The sequence below is a fragment of the Cinclus cinclus genome, chromosome 33, assembly GCF_963662255.1.
Source record: "Cinclus cinclus chromosome 33, bCinCin1.1, whole genome shotgun sequence".
Lineage (NCBI taxonomy): Eukaryota > Metazoa > Chordata > Aves > Passeriformes > Cinclidae > Cinclus > Cinclus cinclus.
The window spans coordinates 2909217-2931784 of record NC_085078.1 but is presented as its reverse complement, the minus strand read 5'-3'; the positions used below and the strand labels follow the sequence as shown (position 1 = coordinate 2931784).

Genomic DNA, 22568 nt, shown 5'->3' with positions numbered 1-22568 from the left:
TGGGGTTCTCCAAACCCCCCTCCCATAATAATTTTGGCATTTCCAAACCGCCACCCCCCCCCCCCCCCCCCCAAAAAAAAACCACCGAGCCCCCTCCCCTTGGTCACCAGGAGTGTGTTGAGCCTTTGGGGGGGGGGGGTGTGACAGCGTGGGGACAGGGATTGGGGGGGGGGGTCTCAGGGGTCGTACCCCCCCTCCAGGAGCCTCTGCAGCTCCTGGGGGTCCCGGGGGGGCCCCCCCAGTGCCAGGTACCCCCCCAGGAACTGGTGCAGGACCCGGGGGGGGGCGGAGAGCACGCGGAGCCCCAGAGTGACGTCACCGCTGAGCCACAGCCTCACCTGCGGGGGGAGGGGGAGATGGGGCTGAGACCCCTCCCCAAAAACGCGCCGGGGCTTCCCGGTGCTTCCCCAGTTTATAACCAGTGCCTCCCAGTTCATTCCCACTGCTTCCAGTCACTCCCAGTTCGCTTCCAGGCACTCCCAGTTCATAACCAGTACCTCCCAGTTAATTCCCAGTGCTTCCAATCACTCCCGGTTGACTTCCAGTCCATTCCCAGTGCTCCCAGTGCCTCCCAGTCCATTCCCAGTCACTCCTAGATCACTTCCAGCCTATTCCCACTGCTTCCAGTCGCTCCCAGTTCATCCCCAGTGCTCCCCAGCCCATTCCCGGTGCCTCCCAGTTCATCCCCAGTGCCTTCCAGTCACTCCCGGTTCATTTCCAGTCCATTTCCAGTGCCTCTCAGTCCCCCCCAGCCCATTCCCAGTGCTCCCAGTTCACCTGCTGGCTGTCCCAGTTCACGTCCCACTGGCGCAGGTCGCTGTAGCTCCAGCTCCGGGTGACGGAGCCGGATCTGGGATCGATCCTGAGGAGCTGGGAGGGCCCCACGGCCAGAACCTCATCGTGCCCTGCACCCCGAAACCTGAGAGAGAGCCCAAAACCACCTGAGAGAGCCCAAAACACCTGAGAGAGCCCAAAAACCAACCTGAGAGAGCCCAAAAACCAACCTGAGACCCCCAAAACACCTGAGAGACCCCAAAAGCCAACCTGAGACCCCCAAAACACCTGAGAGACCCCAAAAACCAACCTGAGAGACCCCAAAACACCTGAGAGAGCCCAAAAACCAAACTGAGAGACTTCAAAAACACCTGAGAGAGCCCAAAAACCAACCTGAGAGAGCCCAAAACACCTGAGAGAGCCCAAAAACCAACCTGAGAGACCCCAAAAAACAACCTGAGACCCCAAAAACACCTGAGAGACCCCAAAAACCAACCTGAGAGAGCCCAAAACACCTGAGAGAGCCCAAAAACCAACCTGAGAGACCCCAAAAACCAACCTGAGACCCCCAAAACACCTGAGAGACCCCAAAAACCAACCTGAGAGAGCCCAAAACACCTGAGAGAGCCCAAAAACCAAACTGAGAGACCTCAAAAACACCTGAGAGAGCCCAAAAAACAACCTGAGACCCCAAAAACACCTGAGAGAGCCCAAAAACCAACCTGAGAGACCCCAAAAACACCTGAGAGACCTCTCCCAGTCCCTTCCAGTGTCCTCCCAGTCCCTCCCAGTGCCCCCCCAGTCCCTCCCAGTACCTGACCAGGAAGGTTCCCATCCCAAAGCCGGGCAGGTCTTTCCAGGCCTGCAGGAATCGCAGCCGGGCCTGGGGGGGGCTCAGGGGCCCCACCTGGTACAAAACCTCCAGGAACCGCTGGGTGAACTGGGAGGGGGGCAGGGATGTGAGGAGGGGGCACTGGGAGCACTGGGAGGGGGCAGGGATGTGAGGAGGGGGCACTGGGAGCACTGGGAGGGGGCAGGGATGTGAGGAGGGGGCACTGGGAGCACTGGGAGGGGGCAGGGATGTGAGGAAGGGGCACTGGGAGCACTGGGAGGGGGCAGGGATGTGAGGAGGGGGCACTGGGAGCACTGGGAGGGGGCAGGGATGTGAGGAGGGGGCACTGGGAGCACTGGGAGGGGGGCAGGGATGTGAGGAGGGGGCACTGGGACCACTGGGAGGGGTGGGAATGTGAGGAGGGGGCACTGGGAGGGGTTAAAATGTGAAGGGGGGGCACTGGGAGCACTGGGAGGGGGCAGGGATGTGAGGAGGGGGCACTGGGAGGGGTTAAAATGTGAAGGGGGGGCACTGGGAGCACTGGGAGGGGGGCAGGGATGTGAGGAAGGGGCACTGGGAGCACTGGGAGAAGGGGGAAATGTAGGGGGGGATACTGGGAGAACTGGGAGTGTTTAAAATGTGAGTGGGGGTCTCTGGGGGGGAGGGGTCCCAGTACCTGTTTCCCTTTGAGCTTGCTCTGGAAGCGGGGGGGCAGCAGCAGCCGCGGGTCTGGGGGGGGTCGGGAGGGGGTCCCGGGGGGGTCCCCCCCGTCCGGCTGCACCCCCAAAACCTCCAGGACCCCCCGGGTGAACTCTGTGGGGGATGGGGACCCCCCCACCCCCGAGGCCACTCGGCACCCACAGAACCAGCGGGAAAATTGGGGGGCCTGGGGGGGGGGGGGGGCACAGTGGGAACCCCAAAAATTTCTACAGAAACCTCCCCGCCCCCCCCACCCCACACACACACCCCAAAATCCTTCAGGAACTTCCTGAGACCCCCCTCCCCCACCCCCCAAAACAAAATTCCACCTGAACACCTCGGGGATCCCTCAAACTTCCTGAAACCCTCAAAATCCCCCCAAAATCCCCTCAAAATCGCCACAAAATTCCCCCTAAATTCCCCTCAAAATCCCCCCCCAAATCCCCTTAACCCCCCCCAAATCTCCCCAAATTTTCCCCAAAATTTCCCCAAAATCCGCCCCCCCCCACAAATCCCCCAGGAACCCTCGAGCTCCTTCAAGCCCCCCCAAACTCCTCCCAATTCCCACCCCCTCCGAAGTTCCCAAGACCCCCAAAAATTTCCCAGACCCCCTCCCCAAAATCTCAGAGAACACAAAAAAAAAAAAAAAACCCAAAAACTTCACAACCCCCCTCCCCATAGCCCCCCCCAGAACCCTCAAATCCCCCCGGGACCCCCCACCCCGCCCCCCCAATTCACATTTCCACCCCATCCCATAACCCAGAGGGGTCCCCAGAGCTCCCCACCCCCCCCGGGACCCCCACCCACATCTCGGCACCGCAGCAGGGTCTCGCTCATCCCCCCCGGCGTCCGCACCCGGAGTTTGATCCCGAATTTCTGCGCCCCCAAATCCACCTCGGGGGTCACCTCACATTCTGGGGAGGGGGGGGATGGAAAAATGGGAGGGGTCAGGGGGGTCCTGGGGGTGCAGGAAGGGAATTGGGGGGGATCCCAAATGGGTCTGGGGGCGTTCAGGGGAGGTCAGAGGGGATTAGGGGGGATCCAGGAGGGGATTTGGGGTGACCCAGAGGGGTTTGGGAGGGGGAGATTCGGGGGTTGTGGGGTGGTCCCAGGGGGGATTTGGGGGGGTCCGAGGGGGGAATTTGGGGTCTCACCATTGAGGTTCAGCTCCTGCTGGGGACCCCCCGGACCTGGGGGGGTCCAGAGCGACAGCGACGACCCCGAGAGCCGGGCCCGGGTGGGGCGGGACCCCCGGAACGGCCACAGGGAGGGCCTGGGGGGGGGACCCCAAATTTGTGAGGGGGGGGGGGGGGGAAGAGGTCAAGGGAGACCCCAAAATGGCCACAGGGAGGGGACCCCAAATCGGGGGGGGGGGGGTACCTGTAAATCTCCAGCTCCTCCTCCAGCTCAGGGGGGGCTCCGAGCTCCTCCTGGGGACCCCCCCCAGATCCCAGTAAGTCCCAGTGCTCCCCAGTAACCCCCTCAGTGCCCCCCAGCCCTCCCAGTATGGGCAGCAGAGGCCCCCAGTACCTCCCAGCCCCCCCAAACGCCCCCCACCAGAATCCCCCAGTCCCATCCCAGTGCCCCCCAGTCCCACTAAAGAACCCCTCAGACCCCCAAGCCCCCTCCCAGTGCCCCCCAAGTTCCATCAGACCCCCAATATTCCCCTCACAGATCCCCCGAGTTGCATCCCAGTAACTCCCAGTACCTCCCAGTGCCCCCCCAATTCCCTCCCAGTGCCCCCCAGTCCCCTCCCAGTGCCCCCCAGTCTCACCACTGGCCCGGGGGTCCCGCTGCCCCCCAGGCTCAGCTCCAGTTTGTCCAGGGCCGTGTCCAGGTCCTGGGGCTGGGGGGGGTCCTGGGGGGCCCCCCCATCCCCCCACTCTGCCCCCTCGATCTGGTACTGGGGGGGTCCAGGGGGGGTCAGGGGCGATTTTTGGGGAGGGGGGGGGGGGGCTCCCAGAGGGTGGGTGGGAGTTTGGGGGTGCAGGAGCAGGGTTTGGGTTTTTTTGGGTATGGGAGGATTTGGGGAATGTCCCAGGGGAGCTGGGGTGGGTTCGGGGGGGCTCCAGGGGATCCAAGGCAGCAGTTTGGGGTACAGGGAGATTTTGGGGAGATCCCAGATGGTCTGAGGGAGGTTTTGGGGGTGATTTTGGGAACACCCGGGTGGATTTTTGAGGACACCTGGATGGATTTTGGGGACACCCGGGTGGATTTTGGGGACACCTGGATGGATTTTGGGGACACCCGGGTGGATTTTGGGGACACCCAGGTGGATTTTGGGGACACCTGGATGGATTTTGATGACACCTTGGTGGATTTTGAGGACACCTGGATGGATTTTGGGGACGCCCAGGTGGATTTTGGGGACACCTGGATGGATTTTTGAGGACACCTGGATGGATTTTGGGGACACCCAGGTGGATTTTGGGGACACCTGGATGGATTTTGAGGACACCTGGATGGATTTTGGGGACACCTGGCAGATTTTGGGGTGGTGCCAGGTGATCCAGGGAAGGTTTTAGGGACCTCCCAGGATACCCAGGCTGAGTTTTTTTTGGATAGAGCGAGATCTGGGGGAACTCCCAGGTGAGCCGGGGCAGATTTTGGGGTATCCCAAGGTGGTTTTTGGGGTACCTGGAGGACGGCAAAGAGCATCCCCTGCTCCTGGGTGCACTCGATCTCCTCGGCCAGGAGAGCCCCGAGCGCCTCCTCGTGCAGCAGCGCCAGGCGCAGCCCGTCCTGGGGGGGCGGGGGGGGCGTCTGGGGGGGGGCTGTGACCCCCAAAACCCACCCCAGAAACCCCCAAAATCCACCCCAGACAGACACCCCTAAAATCCACCCAAACACCCCAAAAATCCTCCCCAGAAACCCCAAAAATCCTCCCCAGAAACCCCAAAAATCCACCCAAACACCCCAAAAATCCTCCCCAGAAACCCCAAAAATCCACCCCAGACAGACACCCCCAAATTCCACCCAAACACCCCAAAAATCCTCCCCAGAAACCCCAAAAATCCACCCAAACACCCCAAAAATCCTCCCCAGAAACCCCAAAAATCCTCCCCAGAAACCCCAAAATTCCACCCAAACACCCCAAAAATCCTCCCCAGAAACCCCAAAAATCCACCCAGAAACCCCAAAAATCCTCCCCAGATACCCCAAAATCCCCCCCAGGTGGCCACGTGGAGGTTTGGGGAGTTTTTGGGGGTGTTTGGGGACCACCAGGTGGGTTTTGGGGTACCTGGGGATGGATTTTGGGGTACTTGGGGATGGGTTTTGGGGTACTTGGGGGTCCAGCCCCATGGCACAGGGGTACCTGGATGGATTTTGGGGTACCTGGATGGATTTTGGGGTACCTGGGGATGGGTTTTGGGGTACCTGGGGGTCCAGCCCCATGGCACAGGGGTACCTGGATGGATTTTGGGGTACCTGGGGATGGATTTTGGGGTACCTGGGGGTCCAGCCCCATGGCACAGGGGTACCTGGATGGATTTTGGGGTACCTGGATGGATTTTGGGGTACCTGGGGATGGGTTTTGGGGTACCTGGGGGTCCAGCCCCATGGCACAGGGGTACCTGGATGGATTTTGGGGTACCTGGGGATGGGTTTTGGGGTACCTGGGGGTCCAGCCCCATGGCACAGGGGTACCTGGATGGATTTTGGGGTACCTGGATGGATTTTGGGGTACCTGGGGATGGGTTTTGGGGTACCTGGGGGTCCAGCCCCATGGCACAGGGGTACCTGGATGGATTTTGGGGTACCTGGGGATGGATTTTGGGGTACCTGGGGGTCCAGCCCCATGGCACAGGGGTACCTGGATGGATTTTGGGGTACCTGGGGATGGATTTTGGGGTACCTGGGGGTCCAGCCCCATGGCACAGGGGTACTTGAAGCGCAGCAGCAGCTCCTGATCCTCGGCCACGCCCTGCTCCATCAGCGAGCGCCCCACGTCCAACCAGCTGTGGGGCGGAGCCTGTGCTCGGCCACGCCCCGAACACACCTGAACCCCACACACCTGAACCCCCAAACACACCTGAACCCCCAAACCACCCCTGAACCCAAAACACCTGAACCCCTAAACCACACCTGAACCCCCAAACCACACCTGAACCCCTAAACCACACCTGAACCCCTAAACTACACCTGAACTCAAAAACCGCACCCAAACCCCTAAACACACCTGAACCTCTAAACACACCTGAACCCCAATCACACCTGAACCCCCCCAAACCACACCTGAACCCCCCAAACCACACCTGAACCCAAAACACCTGAACCCCTACACCACACCTGAGCCCCCAAACCACACCTGAACTCAAAAACCACACCTGAACCCCTAAACACACCTGAACCCCCAAACCACACCTGAACCCAAACCACGCCCTGACCACACCCGAACCCCAAGCCACGCCCAATCCAAGCCCCGCCCAGAAGACCACGCCCACCGCAGCCCCGCCCCTCACCGCCCGTGCAGCCCCGCCCCCCGTGCCAGGGCGTTCCCGGGGGGGTTGCGGGGGGGTCCCGGGGGGTCCCTGCCCCCAAATTTGGGGCTCCTGAGGGGCTGGAGCAGCTCGGGGGGCAGCGCGGGGGGAGGGGCTTCATCTGGGGGGGGGGAAAAAGAGGGGTGTGGGGGAGGGGGAGGTGATGGGGGGGTCCAGCGACCCCTCCCTCATCCCCCCTCCCCCACCTCACCTGTCCGGGGCGTCAGGTGAGTTAGGTCCAGGTCGGGGGGGGGAGGGGCCTGGTGGGGGACGCGCCCCTTTGGCCCCTCCCGCCCCTCCCCCCGCTCCGGCCACAGCAGCGAAATCTCCTCGGGGTGTGGGACCCCTGCCCCCCCCGAGACCCCAGACCCAAATCAGCCCCGTGACCCCTCCAGTGACCCCTCCTGGGACCCCCCTAGGCCCCCCCAATGCAGCCCCCAGACCCCCCAGAACAGCCCCCAGACCCCCCAGAGCAGCCCCCAGACCCCCCAGAACAGCCCCCAGACCACCCAGAGCAGCCCCCAGACCCCCCAGAACAGCCCCCAGACCCCCCAGAGCAGCCCCCAGACCCCCCAGTGCAGCCCCCAGACCCCCCAGAACAGCCCCCAGACCCCCCAGAGCGGCCCCCAGACCCCCCAGAGCGGCCCCCAGACCCCCCAGAACAGCCCCCAGACCCACCGAGCAGCCCACACACTCTCGCCACCCGCCCGTCCTGGGGTCCCGGCGAAGTTGAGGCGCAGCCTCAGGACCCCCCCGGCCGGGAAGCGCAGCCTCAGGGGGCGGTGCCGGGGGGTGAAGAGGAGCCGGGACCCCCCCCCAACCCCCAGCGAGTCCAGGGTGGGGGAGGGGTTGTGCAGCCACCGCCGCTGCTGCTCCCACCACAGAGCGTGGTCAGACCAGTCCCGGGGCTGCCCTGCGGAATTGGGGGGGAGTTGGGGGGGGTTTGGGGGGTGGGGGGGTGTTGTACCCCTAAAATACATCGGGGGGGGTGTTTAAGGGGGTTACGGGGGGAGTCTGGGGGGGTTTATGGGGTTTTATGGGGGTTGGGGGATGCCACAGGGCAGCTGTGAGAGGCCGGGGGGGTCTGGGGGGTGCTGAACTGGGGTTGGGGGGCTTCAAGGGTCACAGGGGTCACCCTGCACCCCCCAAACCACATCGGGGGGGGGGGGGGTTCAGGGGGGCCCTTCTTGAGCTATTTCTAGAACACGGGTCCCTTATCAGCCCGGCCAGGGGGAGCCCCGGGGGGGGCTCGGGAAATGCGGGGACCCCGGGACCCCCTGATAAGAGCTGCCCTCCCCCACCCCGGGCCGGATTTCCTCCCCCAAAACCTCCCCAAAACCTCCCTAAAACCTCCCCCCCCCAACCCCATCACCGCTGACACCTTGTGACACCGGGGGGGCAGGGCTGTGGGTCAGTTCTATGGGTCAGTTCTATGGGTCAGTTCTATGGGTCAGTGCTGTGGGTCAGGGCTATGGGTCAGTGCTGTGGGTCAGTTCTATGGGTCAGGGCTGTGGGTCAGGGCTATGGGTCAGTTCTATGGGTCAGTTCTATGGGTCAGTTCTATGGGTCAGTGCTGTGGGTCAGTTCTATGGGTCAGTTCTATGGGTCAGGGCTGTGGGTCAGCGCTGTGGGTCAGTGCTATGGGTCAGTTCTATGGGTCAGGGCTGTGGGTCAGGGCTATGGGTCAGTTCTATGGGTCAGTTCTATGGGTCAGTTCTATGGGTCAGGGCTGTGGGTCAGGGCTGTGGGTCAGTGCTGTGGGTCAGTTCTATGGGTCAGTTCTATGGGTCAGTTCTATGGGTCAGTTCTATGGGTCAGTGCTGTGGGTCAGGGCTGTGGGTCAGTTCTATGGGTCAGTTCTATGGGTCAGGGCTGTGGGTCAGCGCTATGGGTCAGTTCTATGGGTCAGTTCTATGGGTCAGTTCTATGGGTCAGGGCTATGGGTCAGTTCTATGGGTCAGTTCTATGGGTCAGTTCTATGGGTCAGTGCTGTGGGTCAGGGCTATGGGTCAGTTCTATGGGTCAGTTCTATGGGTCAGTTCTATGGGTCAGGGCTGTGGGTCAGCGCTGTGGGTCAGTTCTATGGGTCAGTGCTGTGGGTCAGTTCTATGGGTCAGGGCTATGGGTCAGCGCTGTGGGTCAGTGCTGTGGGTCAGGGCTGTGGGTCAGCGCTGTGGGGCAGGGCTATGGGTCAGTGCTGTGGGTCAGTTCTATGGGTCAGTGCTGTGGGTCAGCGCTGTGGGTCAGGCCCGTCCCTCCGGCCATGGGTCACTCACCGAACGCATCCGCGATGCGGCGCATGAGGCCCCCGACGTGCAGGTCCCCGGTGACGCAGAGGGTGAGGACACGGGGCTGTCCCTGCCCCACACCCCCCTGTCCCTGCCCCACACCCCCCTGTCCCTGCCCCACATCCCCCTGTCCCTCGCTCTCCTCCACCTCCACCCGCAGCTCGAAGGATCCATCGATCTCCTCCCCGCTCGCCGTTTTCAGCCCCGCCATGGCCCCGCGCGTCCCCGTCCCGCTCCCCGCGGCCCCCCGGGTGTCACCCGCGCCACCAACCGCCCCCCCAAAGGAAATCCCGTGGGGAGGAGCCACCCCGGGAACGGCCCTGCCTGGCAAGGGGGGCGAGGGACTGGAAAATTGGGGTCCCCACAGTGGGAAAAATCTTTCTCGTCGGTGGGATGGGAATGGGACAGGAATGGAGCGGGAGGCATTTGAGGAACCCTCAGATATTTGGGGCAGCTTTGGCACCACAATTTTTTAAAATGTCATTAAACTGGGAGTCCTGGAGACACTGGGATGTACTGGGGGGGGGGGGGTGGGGCGGGAACTGGGGAGCCACGGAACTGACTGGGAGTGACCAGGAGGACGCTGTGGCTTTTTATGGGACTGGGATGTACTGGGAATGAACTGGGATGTACTGGGGTGCACTGGGAGGGACTCCAGTCACACGTGGGGCTGCCCAGGCCAAAAGGTTTTTATTGCTGGGAGGGGTCGGGAGGGGGGGGTGGTTCCAGTGTCACCTGAGGAGGGGTGGGGACAAGGGGGGACACACGGGGGGGGGGGTCCAGTGTCACACGGGGGGGGTCCAGTGTCACACGGGAGGGTCCAGTGTCGCACGGGGGGGGTCCAGTGTCACACGGGGGGGGTCCAGTGTCACACGGGGGGGGTCCAGTGTCACACGGGAGGGTCCAGTGTCGCACGGGGGGGGTCCAGTGTCACACGGGGGGGGTCCAGTGTCACACGGGGGGGTCACAGCTTCAGTTTCACAGTTAGTGGGGGGCACACGGGGTGGGGGTGGCTGTGAGTGGTCACGGGGCAAGGAGGGGGCACCAAGGAGGGGGAGGTCCGGGGGTTCCCGGGAGGTGTCAGGGGGTCCCGGGAGGTGTCAGGGGCTCTCGGGGGTCCCCGGGGGTCGCAGCAGCCTCGTCACTCGGCTGAGCCGCTCGTTGGCGTCGTCCTGGCCCTGCTGCAGCCGCCGGGTGCTGCGGCGGAGCCCGCGGAGCTCGGCCCGGAACCGCTGCTGGGCCTCGTGTCCCTGCCCCAGAGAGACCCCAGAGAGACCCCAGAGAGAGAGAGACCCCATAGAGACCCCAGAGAGAGACCCCAGAGAGAGAGAGACCCCATAGAGACCCCAGAGAGAGACCCCATAGAGAGAGACCCCATAGAGACCCCAGAGAGACCCCATAGAGACCCCATAGAGAGACCCCAGAGAGACCCCAGAGAGACCCCATAGAGAGAGACCCCATAGAGACCCCAGAGAGAGACCCCAGAGAGAGACCCCATAGAGAGAGAGACCCCATAGAGACCCCAGAGAGACCCCAGAGAGAGAGACCCCAGAGAGAGAGACCCCATAGAGAGAGACCCCATAGAGACCCCATAGAGAGACCCCATAGAGAGAGACCCCATAGAGACCCCATAGAGAGACCCCATAGAGAGAGACCCCATAGAGACCCCAGAGAGAGACCCCAGAGAGAGAGACCCCAGAGAGAGAGACCCCATAGAGACCCCATAGAGACCCCAGAGAGAGACCCCATAGAGAGAGAGACCCCATAGAGACCCCAGAGAGACCCCATAGAGAGAGACCCCACAGATCAGGCCCCTTTGTTCTCCCCAGTCCCCTCCCAGTGCCCCCCAGTCCCTTCCCAATCCCTTCCCAGTGCCCTCCCAGTCCCTTCCGAGTGCCTCCCAGTCCCTTCCCAGTTCCTCCCAGTGCCCCCCAGTTCCTCCCAGTCCCTTCCCAGTGCCCCCCAGTTCCTCCCAGTATCCCCACCTCCTGCAGATCGTCCTGCAGCCTCTTGAGCGCCACCTCCAGCTGTGCCACCTTCTCCGAGAGGCTCTGGGACCTGGCGGGGGGGGGGACACGACAGGAGGGGGTGGGACCCTCATGGGGACCCCTCCTCACCCCCCAGTCCCCCCCAAACCCTCCCTCCCTGCCCCTCCCCCTCCATACTCATCCTCAGGGCCTGCCGGGCTCTGCTGGACCCCGATGCTGGGGAACTCCCGGAGTTGATGCCCTGGGGGGGGGGATTTGTGGGGGGACACAGGGATGAGACCCCAAATTTGGGGGTCCTGAGGCCCTCCCCATCCTGATTGTCCCCATTGCCAACCCCCCTGACCCCCCCAGCCCTCTAAAATCCCTTCAATGCCTCTGATCCCCAGGATCCCCCAAACCCCCCAGAACTCTTCCAGTGACGGCCTCCAGGACCCCCCAAATCCTCCCCAAAACCCCCCAGAATCCTTCAGCAATGTCTTCCAGGACCCCTAAAACACCAAATCCCCCCCCAAACCCCTTCATTCCCTCAGCAATGGCCTCCAGGACGCCCCAAATCTTCCCCAAACCTCCCAAAACCCTTCTAGCGATGGCCTCCAGGACACCCCAGCCCCCCCGAAACCCCCCCAAGACCCCCCAAGCCCCCTCACCCCCGCGGGCGATGGCTTCCAGGACCCCACTGCAGGCCGTGGCCAGGCAGGCGATGACGTCCCACTCGTCCTCCTGGGGGTCCCCAGACCCCGACAGCACTGGGGGGTGGGGGGCGGCATGGGGACAACAGTGGGGGACCCCCCGAGCAGGGCTGGGACACCCCCAGGGGACACGGGACGGGGAGACCCCCAGGGAATGGGGGATGGGAGGGTGTGGGGAGACCCCCAGGTGAAGGGGGAGGGGGAGCCTGGGGAGACCCCCAGGGGATGTGGGGTGGGGGGTGGATTGGGGGGGGGACGGACGGACACGGGGGGGTCCGAGCCACTCACGCCTGCCCAGGGAATGTCGCAGCGAGGGGCCCAGGACGGGGCTGGACTCGGGGGGAGGGGCTGCAGGACCACCGGCATCCGGGGGGGGACCCTGGGGACACGGGGGGGGGGGGGGGGGGGGGATGTCAGCAGGGACACGGGGGGAGGGGACACGGCGAGAGGGGACACGGGGGGGACTCACCGGGTCCCCAGCCGGGGGGGGGCTGTGGTGCGGCAGCAGCAGATCCGGGGTGGGGTCAGCCAGGGGGGGCCTGGGGTGGCAGAGAAGGGGGGGGGGGGGGGGTGACAATTTTGGGGTTTTCCGGGGGATTTAAGGGGAGGTTCCAAGGGTTTGAGGGGCGCTCCCCGTGTCCGGGGTCACTCACGGGCTGGGGGCGCGTCCGCTCGGGTTTTTGGGGGTCCCAGGGCTGGGGGGGGCCGGGGGGGAAGGGGGTGCTCTCCTCATCCAGCGCCAGCGCCTGCAGGAGCCGCAGGGTGTCGGGGGAAAGCCCCCCCGGGCCCCCCCTGGCCTCCCCCGTGTCACTGTCACCCCCCGAGTCGCTGCTGGTGTCGCCGATGTCCCCTCCGGGGTCCCCTGCAACACCGGGGTCCCCCCCCGACCCCCGGCCCTGCTCCAGCGAGCGAGCGTAGAGCTCCGAGAAACTCCTGGGGAGGGGGCGCAGGGGGGGACATTGAGGACACACCGGGGGGGGGAGGGGGGGACCGGTCCCACCTGTGCCCCTCCCCCCCCGTCCCCTCAGGACACCCCATTCCGCCCCTCCCCCCTTCCTCTCAAATTCAACCTCCCAGAACCCCCCCCCAAATCCTTCTCATTCCACCCCCCAAGCCCCCAGACCCCCCGAAATCCCCCCAAATCCTCCTCATTTCCCCCCCCCCCCCCGCCCCCCCGCACTCACCGCCGGGGTCTCCCATCGCGATCGGGGGGCAGCAGGGTCAGGGGTCCCGAGGGTCGCCTCAGCAGCGCCCGCAGCTTTCGGGGGTCCCCTCGGGGGAGGGGGCAGCGCCCCACCCTCAGCAGGCGCGCCCCCGGCCGCAGCCCCGCGGTCTCGGCGAACGAGAAGCGGGTCACGGTGGTCACAACCCCCGAGGGGTCCACGCGGAATCCCCGGCGACCCCCGGCCCCCCTCGGCAGCGCCAATTCCTGAACCTCGCACCCCCGGGTCACTGCCTGAGTGGGGGGGGGGAGGGAAATGGGTCAGGGGGACATGGAGACCCTCAGAGACCCCCCCACATCACCAGGCCAGGGGGGGTTTGGAGACCCCCAGGACCCCCCCCTCCCCCCGGGGTGGGGGCTGACCCTACACGGCCCCATGAGCACCCCATGGGTCACTGCCCTGTCCCAGCCCCACAGGACGGCCCCATTTCCTCCCAGTCTGCCCAGTCGCTCCGCGCCCCTCACCTGCAGCCTGGCCACCACCTGTGGGGCGGCCCCGTGGGGCAAGCGCAGCTCGAGCCACTCGCCCGCCCCGTGGAAAATCTCCAGGCGCCCCTCGGAGAATGCCCAGCCCAGCACGTCCCGGCAGGCGCAGCTGAACAGAGTCCCGGAGGGGCTGGCGACCACCCCCCCGTGGTTGGCCACCTCCCCCGGAGCTGTGGCCACCGTGCCAGGTTGGCGGGGTGGTTCCCCTGGGTGCGCGGGGAGCACCCCCGAGTTTGGGGTGAACTCGCCGGGGTGGAGCGAACCCGCGCCCTGATTTTGGGGGGGTTTCGCTGAATTCGGAGCGACCCCACCGCAACCATCGGCGACCGCTCCGGGTGGCGCGGCCACCAACACGAGCCTCTCGGTGGCCACCCCGAGCAGGCACGGCAGCTCCACCCCCCCGGGCCCCCCCTCCGCTCGTGCCCCCCAAACCAACGCCCCCGATACCACCCCCCCAGAACCCCCAGAACCGGAACCCCCCGAGCTGGAACCTCCCCGGCGGAGCCCCCCAAGAGTGGGGAGCCCTCGGGGGGGTGCGGGGAGCGGGGTCCCCCCTCCGTGAGCGCGCAGCAGCTCCTGCAGGTACTGGCGGCGGGTGCGCGCAGCCATGGCCCCCAGGCGCCCCCCCCTCGCCGCCGCGTTCTCCCCGTTGATGGCTTTGGCCAGCAGGAAGGGGCGCAGCCCCGCGCCCCCCAAAAATCTCTGTCCCTCTGCTAACGCCGGTCCGAACGGGGGGGTCTCTTCTGGTCGCACCACGGCCACGCTGAAGGAGGGTGGGGGGGGGGGAAATGGGGAAGGGGGGTGGTTAGGGAGTGTCAAAAATTTGTGGGGGATCCTCACTCGGGAATCCTGAGACCCCCACCCTGGAGAAGGCGGGGAAGACCCCAAGAGAATCTGTAAGTGGCACCCTCCCCCACCCCCCCGATCACTCATGTGCCCCCCCCCCCCCCCCGGGGTCCTGTCAGCCCCCACCCCGTGTGTCACCCCCAAAAAAACCAGGAGAGACCCTAAAGACCCCCAAAGAGACTCCCCGAGTTCATGAAAAGTTCCTTCAGGAGACATTTCCTTCAGACATTTTAGGAGGTCTCGGGGACCCCCCAGCCCCCCTGTCCGAGACCCTTGGAGAGCCCCAGACCCCCCTGAAGACCCCTGGAACCCCCTGAATGAGCCCCCCAACCCCGTCCGAGCCTCTTGGGGACCTCCCCCCATCCCCTCAGGAGCTATCGGGGGCCCAGAGCACCCCCCGTGTGAGCCCCCCGACCCCTCATTGAGACCCTCGAGGACATCCAAGCCCCCCCAGAGACCCCTGGACCCCCCCAGCCCCTGCCTGACCCTCCTGGGGACACCCCCAGCCCTCCTGGACGAGCAACCCCTCCCATCGGGGACCCCCGGAACCCCCCCCGTGTGAGCCCCCCGACCCCTGTCTGAGACCCTCGGGGATCCCCAGAGCCCTCCCGGGGACCCCCGGCCCCACCTGTAGGTGGTTTTTGGGGTGCAGGGCTCGTGCACCCGCACCACGAGGAAAACGTGCTGGAAGTGGCTGCGCAGGGCTCGGGGGGAGAAGGGGCGTGCCCCCGGCTCCTGGAACACGATTGTCACGATATCGTTCCCGATATGGCGCTTCCGCAGCAGCTACGGGGAAGGAGAGAGGGGAGCGAGGAATCAGAACCCCCAAAACTGTCCCGGAAAAGGGAGGGGGGGGGGGGGGGTCTCCAAAGGGAACCCCCCCAGATCCCCTCAGGGATCTCCTTGAGCTCCCAGCAGCACTGGGGGGGACCCCAGACCCTACGGGACCACCGTGACCCCTCTGTGACCCCTCTGTGACCGCTGTGTGACCGCTCTGTGACCCCCCCCCGGACCCCCCCCCCCCCCCCCCCCCGTACCTGCTGGGGGTTGCGGGGGGTGAAGGGCAGCATGGTGCTGACGTGGAACATCACCTCGTAGCCGTGGTACGTCGTGTACAGCGAGTGCGTCCCCGTGGAGTCGGCTGAGGGGGACACGGCCTGAACCCCTATCCCGACAGGGAACCCCCTATCCCGAAGGGGAAATCCTATCCTGACAAGGAATATCTATCCCGACAGGGAACCCCCATTCTGACAGCAAACCCCTACCCTGACAGTGAACTCCTATCCCGACGGGGAACCCCCTATCCCGACAGGGAACTCCCTATCCCGACAGGGAACTCCCTATCCCGACAGGGAACCCCCTATCCCGACAGGGAACCCCCTATCCCGACGGAGAAATCCTATCCTGATGGGGAAATCCCTGTCCCGACAGGGAACCCCATATCCCCCCATGTCCCCCCACTCACTGCGGGTGTCCAGCTGTGCCCGGTACCCCCCAAAGCCACGCAGCCTCACGCGGGTGCCCAGCAGGACCAGGAACTGCTCGAACGCCGGCCCGGGCCCCTCGTTGTTGTACATCTCCTCCTCGGAGCCCTGCCCCGCCCGGCAGTACAGCACCCCCACCTTGCGCTGCCGGCTCACCTGGGGGGCACGGCGGGATGGGGGGGGGGGGGGGGGGGAGCAGGGACCTCGCACGGGGGTGTCGGTCCCCATCCCATCCCATCCATCCCATCAATCCCATCCCACAAATCCCACAAATCCCATCAATCCCATCCCACCTCATCAATCCCGTAAATCCCGTCCCATCAATCCCATCAGTCGCATCCCATGCCATCAATCCCATCCCATCCCATTAATCCCATCCCATCCCATCCCATCCCATCCCATCCCATCAATCCCATCCCATCAATCCCATCCCATCCCATTAATCCCATCCCATCCCATCCCATCCCATCCCATCCCATCCCATCCCATCCCATCCCATCCCATCCCATCCCATAAATCCCACAAATCCCATCAGTCCCATCCCATCAATCTCATCCCAAAAATCCCATCCCACCCCCCCCCCCCACCTTCCCTGCTCCATTTGGGGGTTCCTTTTAAGGGTGACCTCCCTTCCCCCCCACCCCCAGCACTTTGGGGTGTCCCCAGTCCAGATTCCCCTCACCTGGGGGTGTCCCCATCCCATGGGGTTGGGGTGACACTCAGAGACCCCCGAGCCCCCGTGAGAAGTTGAGGGGGTCTCTGCGGGGTCTGTGCTGTGCACGACCCCTCCCCAACAACACCCACCCAACCCCCCGGCACTCCCTCCCTCCTGTGACCACCCCCCCCCCAAAATAAAAAAATCCTCGCGCAATCCCCCCCCCCTTCTCCCCTCCACTTGGGGGGGAAACCCCTCCTCACCCCCTGCTCGTCCAATTTGAGGAGGGTCTCCTGCACGGCGGGGGAGGGGGCGAGGCGCAGCCCCCCCACCGCCAACCCCGGCAGCAGCAGCTCCAGAAGCTTCCGTGGGGGGACCCCTCGTGCTCCGGGGGGGCGGCAGCCGGGGGGCAGCGCCTCCTCCAGCACCGACCCTCGCAGGGTCCGCAGCTGGGCACGGGGACGCGGCCAGGGGTGAGTTTTGGGGAGGGGGGCTCATGGTACCCCCCCCCGGGCACCCCTCCAAATTCCCAGTAGGGTTTTTGGGACTCTCAGGTGCCCCCACCCCGGTGATTCCTCTCATCCTTAACCCCCAGCCCCGCCGACCTTCCCCACCTCCTCCCAGGACCCCTCTACCTCTCCCCTCCTTTCTGGGACCCCCAATCCCCCGCCCCCAAACCCCCCCCAAGCCCCCCGGCTCACCTGGCAGGTGCGCAGGATGATCCTGTGCAGCACCTGGGGCCGGGGTCCCTCCTTCTCCTCCCGCCGCAGGGACACGGCCACGGGCCCCAGCCGGGGGTCCTCACCCAGCAGGTTGTGGTGCTCTGGGATGGGGAGGGGGTTCAGAGGGGGTCGGGATCCCCACAGCGCCCCCAAAGCCCCCCCATTGTCCCATCTTGAGGGTCTGGGGGTTCTCACCTGGCAGGTTCTGATGCTTTGTATGGGGGGAGGGGGGGGGTCAGGCAAGGACAGGACCTTCCCAGCCCCCCAAACTCCACCTCGCCGCCCCCTCCTCACGCGTCCGTTGCGGTACCAGTTGTATCCCCCTCCCCCCCTCCCGACCCCCATTTCCCCCCTCCCCGGCTCACCTTTCCCATAGAAATATTTGCGATAATACTCAGCGCCCTCATCGCTGTGCTCGATGGGGTGGGGGGGTCGCGCCCCGGCCGGGGGCTCCTCCAGCACCGCCACCGCCGCATTCGGCAGCTGCCCGGGCCCGGGGGGGCCCTGGTGGGACCCCAGCCCCGGCTCCTGCTCCCCCCCGGTCTCGCAGCAGAAGCGGGGACAGCTCAGCACCAGCGCCTCGGGCTTGGGGGCGGCCCCGGGGGACCCGGGGGGCTCCTCGGGTTCCAAGTGAGCGGCCGAAGCCCCCGAGATGAGACAGGGAGGTCCCGGGGGGGGCTCGGTGGGATCGAAGAGGATGCTTTGAACATCGTAATGGGCGAGGAGAGGACTCCAGGGTGGGCGGGGAAAGAAATCGGGGTCCCCCCCGGCCGCCGCCAGCCCCAGCAGCAGCAGAGGGTCTCGGAAGCGGGGGGACGTGGGGCTGGCCCCCCCCGCCGCCTCCTCGTGGCTTTGGGTGCGATTTCTCGGGGACACCCCCACCGGGGACCCCCCATCCTCCGGGGACCTCCCCAGGGCCGCTTCGCTGCTGCTGCTGCGCTGCCGGGGGGCGGCTCCGCCGGGGGAGGGGGGCGGAGAGGGGACCCCCCCAGCGGCCACCACGGGGGGGGCGGTGGTGGAAAGGGGCGGTCGGGTCAAGGGACTCCGCATCTTGCGGAGGAAGAGATCGTCGGACTGCATGACCCCCCCGCCGAAAATCTCTAAGACCACCTCAATTACTTCCCCTCCCCCCCCCCCCCCAGGACCCCTAGGAACCCCCTAAACCCCCAGGACCCCCAAGAGACCCTCAGATAATCTTTAGGACCCCCTTCAGGGTCTCGGGGACACCCCCCCCCCCCCCTCTTTCGCGGGATCCCGCACCCGGGGATTTATCAATGGGAACGTGGGAACGAGCCCCGCGCCCCGATTGGCTGCTGGCGAATTCCCGCTTGCGGGAGGCCCCTCCCCTTTTCCCACGCGCCCCTCTCGGGTCGGGTCAATGGGGGGGACCCCGGGGTGGGGGAGGAGGCGGCTCCGGCCTCGGCGATCGCTGGGGTGAGGGGCGACGGTGACACCTGGGGAGGGACACGGGGGTCAGTGGGGAGGGGGCTCCTCGCCCCTCTGCTCCCCCCTTCCCCCGTCCCTGTCCCTCCATGCCCAGACACCCCCAGACCCCTTTTACCCCCTCCTCACTGCAGGGACCCCAAAATGTTGCTGTTGAGGGGAGGGGGGGGGGAAAGATGCACCTGAGACCCCCCCACTCCGGACACGAGGGTCCTCCCTTGGCCTGGACCCCCCTGTGTCCCCAGCGGCCCCTCGGCTGAGGGGGGATCTGGGGGAGGGGTCTGGGGGGAAGTTGTGGACCCGGGGGATGTTTTTTGGGGGGGGCCCGGACGTGCCGCCGCCAGCGGCTTCCTGCTATCCAGGAAGTGTCAGCGGCCGGCAGCCCCCAAAATGCTGCCCCCCCACACCCCCTCTACGTGACCCCCCAGCACCCGGGGGTCCCCCTCATCTCCAGAGACCACCCCCCCCCCACGCCCACCACCACACCGAGCCCCCGCTCCTGACCTTGCCCCCGGTGTGAACTCGGGCGTCCGGCCCCCCCCACCCCCCCCCAACTTCCCCTCTCCAGCTGCAGGACCCGGCGTCCGGCCCCCCCCCCCACACCGAAGGAAGCGGCGTCCGGGCCCCCCCTCCCCCCCCCCCCCAAATCCCTCTGGGTGTCCTGGCCCCTCCTCGACCCCCCCCTCCCCTCCCATTTATTTAAAGCGCGTTAATCTGGGAGAGGGGGACAGGATGGGTGACCCCCCCTCCTCCAGGTACAGGTGGTTCAGGGTGGGCAAGGACTCGGGGGGCGGGGAAGAGGCACCCACAGGTCCCCAAATTTCCTGGAAGCCCCCTCCCCCAATCAGAAGTCGTGGCCTCGCACGAGGGGTCGGGGTGGGGGGAGGGGTCGGGGGCTGTCACCCGCGTGGGGGGAAGGGGGGAGTTGTGCACAAGCTTTTGGGTTTGTCGCAGGGTTGGGGACACCCCGTGTAAATCCCCCGCCCCGGGGGTGAGACCCTTCCCCAGGGCACGACCCCCCCCGGACCCCCCCCCCCCCCCCCCATTCAAACCCCTCCCTTCCCCCACCCACCCCCCCATTCCTACCTATGGCCCCTCCTGGCACTGTCACCGTCCTGGGGGAGGGGGTCCCCCCCTTCCGCGGGGTCCCGGTGTCCCGGAGGTGGGGGGGGGGGGGGGTCCCAGCCCTGCCGGACCCCCCGTTCCGAGCGGCGGTGGCGGCTCCGGGCGGCCGCGCTCCCCCCCCCCCCCCGCCCCCGCCCTTCCCTTCTGCCGCTTCCTCCCACCGCGACTGGGGGGGGGGGAACAAGGAGGGGGGGGCTTGGGGGGGGCTCAAACACCCCCCTCCCCCACTTCCCTGACCCCCCCCTCCTCATTTGAGGGGCTCAGGTGTCCGTGTGTGCCCGCCCCCACGCAACCCCCCCCTCCCTCTCCGTGCTCTGAGCGTGGCGGGAAAACCACAAGAAAAATTAAATAAAATAAAAACAAAACCCGAATTTTGGAACCGTTACGGGCTTTATTTATTAATTTCTCGTTATCAACCCGAAAAATGACAGAGCTCCTCCCAAAAGGCGCAAAACGAAGCGAGAGAGTTCGATAAGAGACGGGGCCCCCCCGAGGTCACAGTGGGGCTGTACCCCCCAAACCCCCCCGGGTATAGGGCAGGAACCCCTCCCCAGGTCCCACTGTGGGGCTGGGACCCCCAAAATATTACAGTCGTAGCACTGGACACCCCCCCCCCCCCCCATTATGGGGCTGGAGCCCCCCAGATCCCCTCCCTCTTTTTTGGAGTCACTCCCCCCCACCACCACTCACGTCCCACGGGGGGGTCTCACCTGGCTCATAGCCCCCTCCTCAGCATTCAAGGGGGGGGGTCTGTGGGGGGCTGGGAGTGGAGAAGGCGCTGCTGGGACCCCCACTCTGGGGGGGCGATGGGGGGGGGCTGCCAGGCGGGACCCCCAGCCCTTTAAGGCAACTTCCTGGGGCTGGGGGGGTCAGGGGGGTCTCGGTATCGCCCCCAGCCCCATCGGGACCCCCCCAGGCCCCCCCCGTGCCCCCCCCACCCACCGAGCACAGCCAGTCCCGGTCAGCGGCCGTGACGATGCCCCGGAGCTCTGGGGGGAGGAACACGAGAGGGGGTTTAGAAATGGGGCGGGGGGAGGGACACAAACCGGAGGGGGGGTCTCAAGGACCGGGAGACGGGGGCAGCCCGGTGTTGCTCACCCCCAGCCCCGGTGGTGGTGTCCAGGTGTGGCAGCAGCTCCTGGGGAGAGGTGACACTCAGGTGGGTTATGAGGGACACGGGGGGGGGGGGGTGGGGGTGTCTCTATGCCGGAGGGGGGGGGGGGGTCGTGTTATCCCCCCCTCCCCCCACTCACCGAGAGTTGGTTGAAGCCGCAGAGCTGAGGGGGGGTCGCGCTCGGCCACCGCAGCACCGAGAGCTCCAGACCCCCCCCGGGGGGGCTGCGTGGGGTAAGGGGTGAGTGGAGGGACACGAGGTGACCCCCAACCCTCCCCTAGATACCAGAACTCCCCCCCCACTTCCTCCCCCCCCACCCCAAACCCTTGGAGACCCTCCCGGCCCCCTCCCCTCCAACCCATCCCTACCCCTCCCCCCCAAAAAGGGTCACGGCCCCCCTGCCCCCCACCCCAACCAACTCCAACTCACCCGGGGGTCCCGTCCCGCTCCTCGGGGCTAGGGGGGCGCAGCAGAGCGGCCGCCCCCCCCTCGGGGTCCCCGTCGGGCCCCCCCCGGTCCAGGCGCGCGTGCAGCCGGAACGTCACGGCCTTGACGGCCCCGAAAAACGCGGCCACGACCCCGCAGTACAGGGCGGCCACGGCGGGGGTGGGGGGCAGAGCCTGGAAATTGGGGAATATGGGGGGAGGGTCAGCACCCCGAACTCTCCCCACTCTCACCTCCTCTCCCACCCCTCAGAAGACCCCCAGAGCCGCCCCCTGGCCCATCCCGGAGCCCCCCCCAGGTGCACCGAGTAGAGGCCGAGCGGGAGGCCGAGCAGGAAGAGCCACACGTAGAGCCGCACGCAGTTGGCGAAGGCGCCCAGCTGAGGGTCCAGGAAGCAGCCGCCAGTCAGCGAGGCCCAAACGCCTTGGCGGAGAACCTGCAGCACCGCAGGACCCGCCATGGAGGCGCCGGGATTCCCCCCCCCCCCCCCCCCCCAAAAAAAATCCCCCCTCACGGGAGGAGACCCCCCCCGGTCCCGGCGCCACTTCCGGGTGCGCGCACTAATGACGTCACAGGCGGCGGGGTAGGATACGCCCACTCATTCCTCCGCCCACATGATGTGAGAGACCACGCCCATTTCCGGGTATGGGCGTGGCCAATCCCGCCGTGCCCCCGCGCACAGGGCGCCCCCAAGCGGCGTCGCCGCAGCCGGGCCCGGGGGAACCCCGCACCGGAACGGGGGAGGGGAGGGGGCGCACACACGGGACCCCTCCCCACCCCGTGACTCACGCCCGCTTCCTCCCCACACCGGCCCCGCCGACCCTCCGGGCTCCCCTCGCGGTGTCCCGTGGGGCCACCGGGGCTGCAACGTCTCCCCCCAGCCCGGTGCGGGGCTCCCCGGGGGGTGCCGGTGTTAGGACCGACCCCTCCCCACCCCCTGTCCCCGTGCCGGCCTCTCGTCCGGTCCTCTCCCCCCCCCCAACAACAACACCCACCCACGGCGTCCGGTGCCCCCGGCCCGCCCCGTCCGGCGCTGGTTCCTTTTCCTTTGTCCCGGTGACAATGTCCCGGCTCCGCCTTCCCGGGGCCGCCTCAGCCAGCGCGGGGAACCGCCGGACCCCCGGGAGCCCAGAGCGGCCGGGCCGCCCCCTGCCCCCCCCCCGGGGACACCGCCGGACGCCGCTTCCTCCCCCGCCCCGGACCGCGGGGGCTCCGGCGGGACCAGGCGGGGACGGGACGGGGCGCGGGGGGCCCCGGGGGACGGGACGGGGAGGAG

At 66.5% G+C, this 22568-nt stretch overlaps 3 protein-coding genes across 6 annotated transcripts; all 3 read right to left on the bottom strand.

Annotated features, from left to right (window-relative positions):
- Positions 1–102: 102 nt before the first annotated feature.
- Positions 103–9485, bottom strand: LOC134055666 (fermitin family homolog 3-like). Of its 4 annotated transcripts, XM_062512091.1 has the most exons (12): positions 9063–9485; positions 7465–7699; positions 6162–6264; positions 4943–5047; positions 4080–4208; positions 3686–3735; positions 3460–3578; positions 3113–3219; positions 2283–2492; positions 1590–1714; positions 778–919; positions 103–338 (listed from the first exon to the last, which is right to left on the bottom strand). In XM_062512091.1, the coding sequence occupies exons 1-12, from the start codon at positions 9283–9285 to the stop codon at positions 177–179; spliced, it is 1710 nt and encodes a 569-aa protein (XP_062368075.1). In that variant the 5' UTR covers positions 9286–9485; the 3' UTR covers positions 103–176. The 4 variants fall into 4 exon arrangements, with proteins under 4 accessions (XP_062368075.1, XP_062368076.1, XP_062368077.1 ...); XM_062512092.1 differs by lacking the exon at positions 4080–4208; XM_062512093.1 differs by lacking the exons at positions 6162–6264; positions 7465–7699; positions 9063–9485 and adding an exon at positions 5684–6142.
- Positions 9486–12275: 2790 nt separating this feature from the next.
- SIPA1 (signal-induced proliferation-associated 1) lies at positions 12276–19164 on the bottom strand. The gene is made up of 9 exons (XM_062512025.1): positions 17532–19164; positions 17146–17267; positions 16708–16893; positions 15771–15945; positions 15343–15446; positions 14934–15091; positions 13439–14222; positions 12936–13207; positions 12276–12684 (listed from the first exon to the last, which is right to left on the bottom strand). The coding sequence occupies exons 1-9, from the start codon at positions 18244–18246 to the stop codon at positions 12276–12278; spliced, it is 2925 nt and encodes a 974-aa protein (XP_062368009.1). The 5' UTR covers positions 18247–19164.
- Positions 19165–20368: 1204 nt separating this feature from the next.
- Positions 20369–21765, bottom strand: LOC134055544 (pecanex-like protein 3). Its single transcript, XM_062511945.1, has 5 exons — positions 21597–21765; positions 21278–21468; positions 20988–21072; positions 20833–20872; positions 20369–20723 (listed from the first exon to the last, which is right to left on the bottom strand). Exons 1-5 carry the CDS (start codon positions 21750–21752, stop codon positions 20464–20466), a joined length of 732 nt encoding a protein of 243 aa, XP_062367929.1. The 5' UTR covers positions 21753–21765; the 3' UTR covers positions 20369–20463.
- Positions 21766–22568: the final 803 nt, after the last annotated feature.

Excerpts from the sequence above, each read along its gene's own strand:
- LOC134055666 (XM_062512091.1), bottom strand. The coding sequence starts at position 9,285 with ATGGCGGGGCTGAAAACGGCGAGCGGGGAGGAGATCGATGGATCCTTC. Across the intron at positions 3,736-4,079 it reads GCGGGACCCCCGGGCCAGTG|GAGGAGCTCGGAGCCCCCCC; the intron begins GTGAGACTGGGG and ends GGGGGTCCCCAG. Across the intron at positions 339-777 it reads TGAACTGGGACAGCCAGCAG|GTGAGGCTGTGGCTCAGCGG; the intron begins GTGAACTGGGAG and ends CTCCCCCCGCAG.
- SIPA1 (XM_062512025.1), bottom strand. The coding sequence starts at position 18,246 with ATGCAGTCCGACGATCTCTTCCTCCGCAAGATGCGGAGTCCCTTGACC. Across the intron at positions 17,268-17,531 it reads CAAATATTTCTATGGGAAAG|AGCACCACAACCTGCTGGGT; the intron begins GTGAGCCGGGGA and ends TCCCCATCCCAG. Across the intron at positions 13,208-13,438 it reads AGGTGGTGGCCAGGCTGCAG|GCAGTGACCCGGGGGTGCGA; the intron begins GTGAGGGGCGCG and ends CCCCCCACTCAG.
- LOC134055544 (XM_062511945.1), bottom strand. The coding sequence starts at position 21,752 with ATGGCGGGTCCTGCGGTGCTGCAGGTTCTCCGCCAAGGCGTTTGGGCC. Across the intron at positions 21,469-21,596 it reads TCCCGCTCGGCCTCTACTCG|GCTCTGCCCCCCACCCCCGC; the intron begins GTGCACCTGGGG and ends CCCAATTTCCAG. Across the intron at positions 21,073-21,277 it reads GAGCGGGACGGGACCCCCGG|CCCCCCCGGGGGGGGTCTGG; the intron begins GTGAGTTGGAGT and ends TACCCCACGCAG.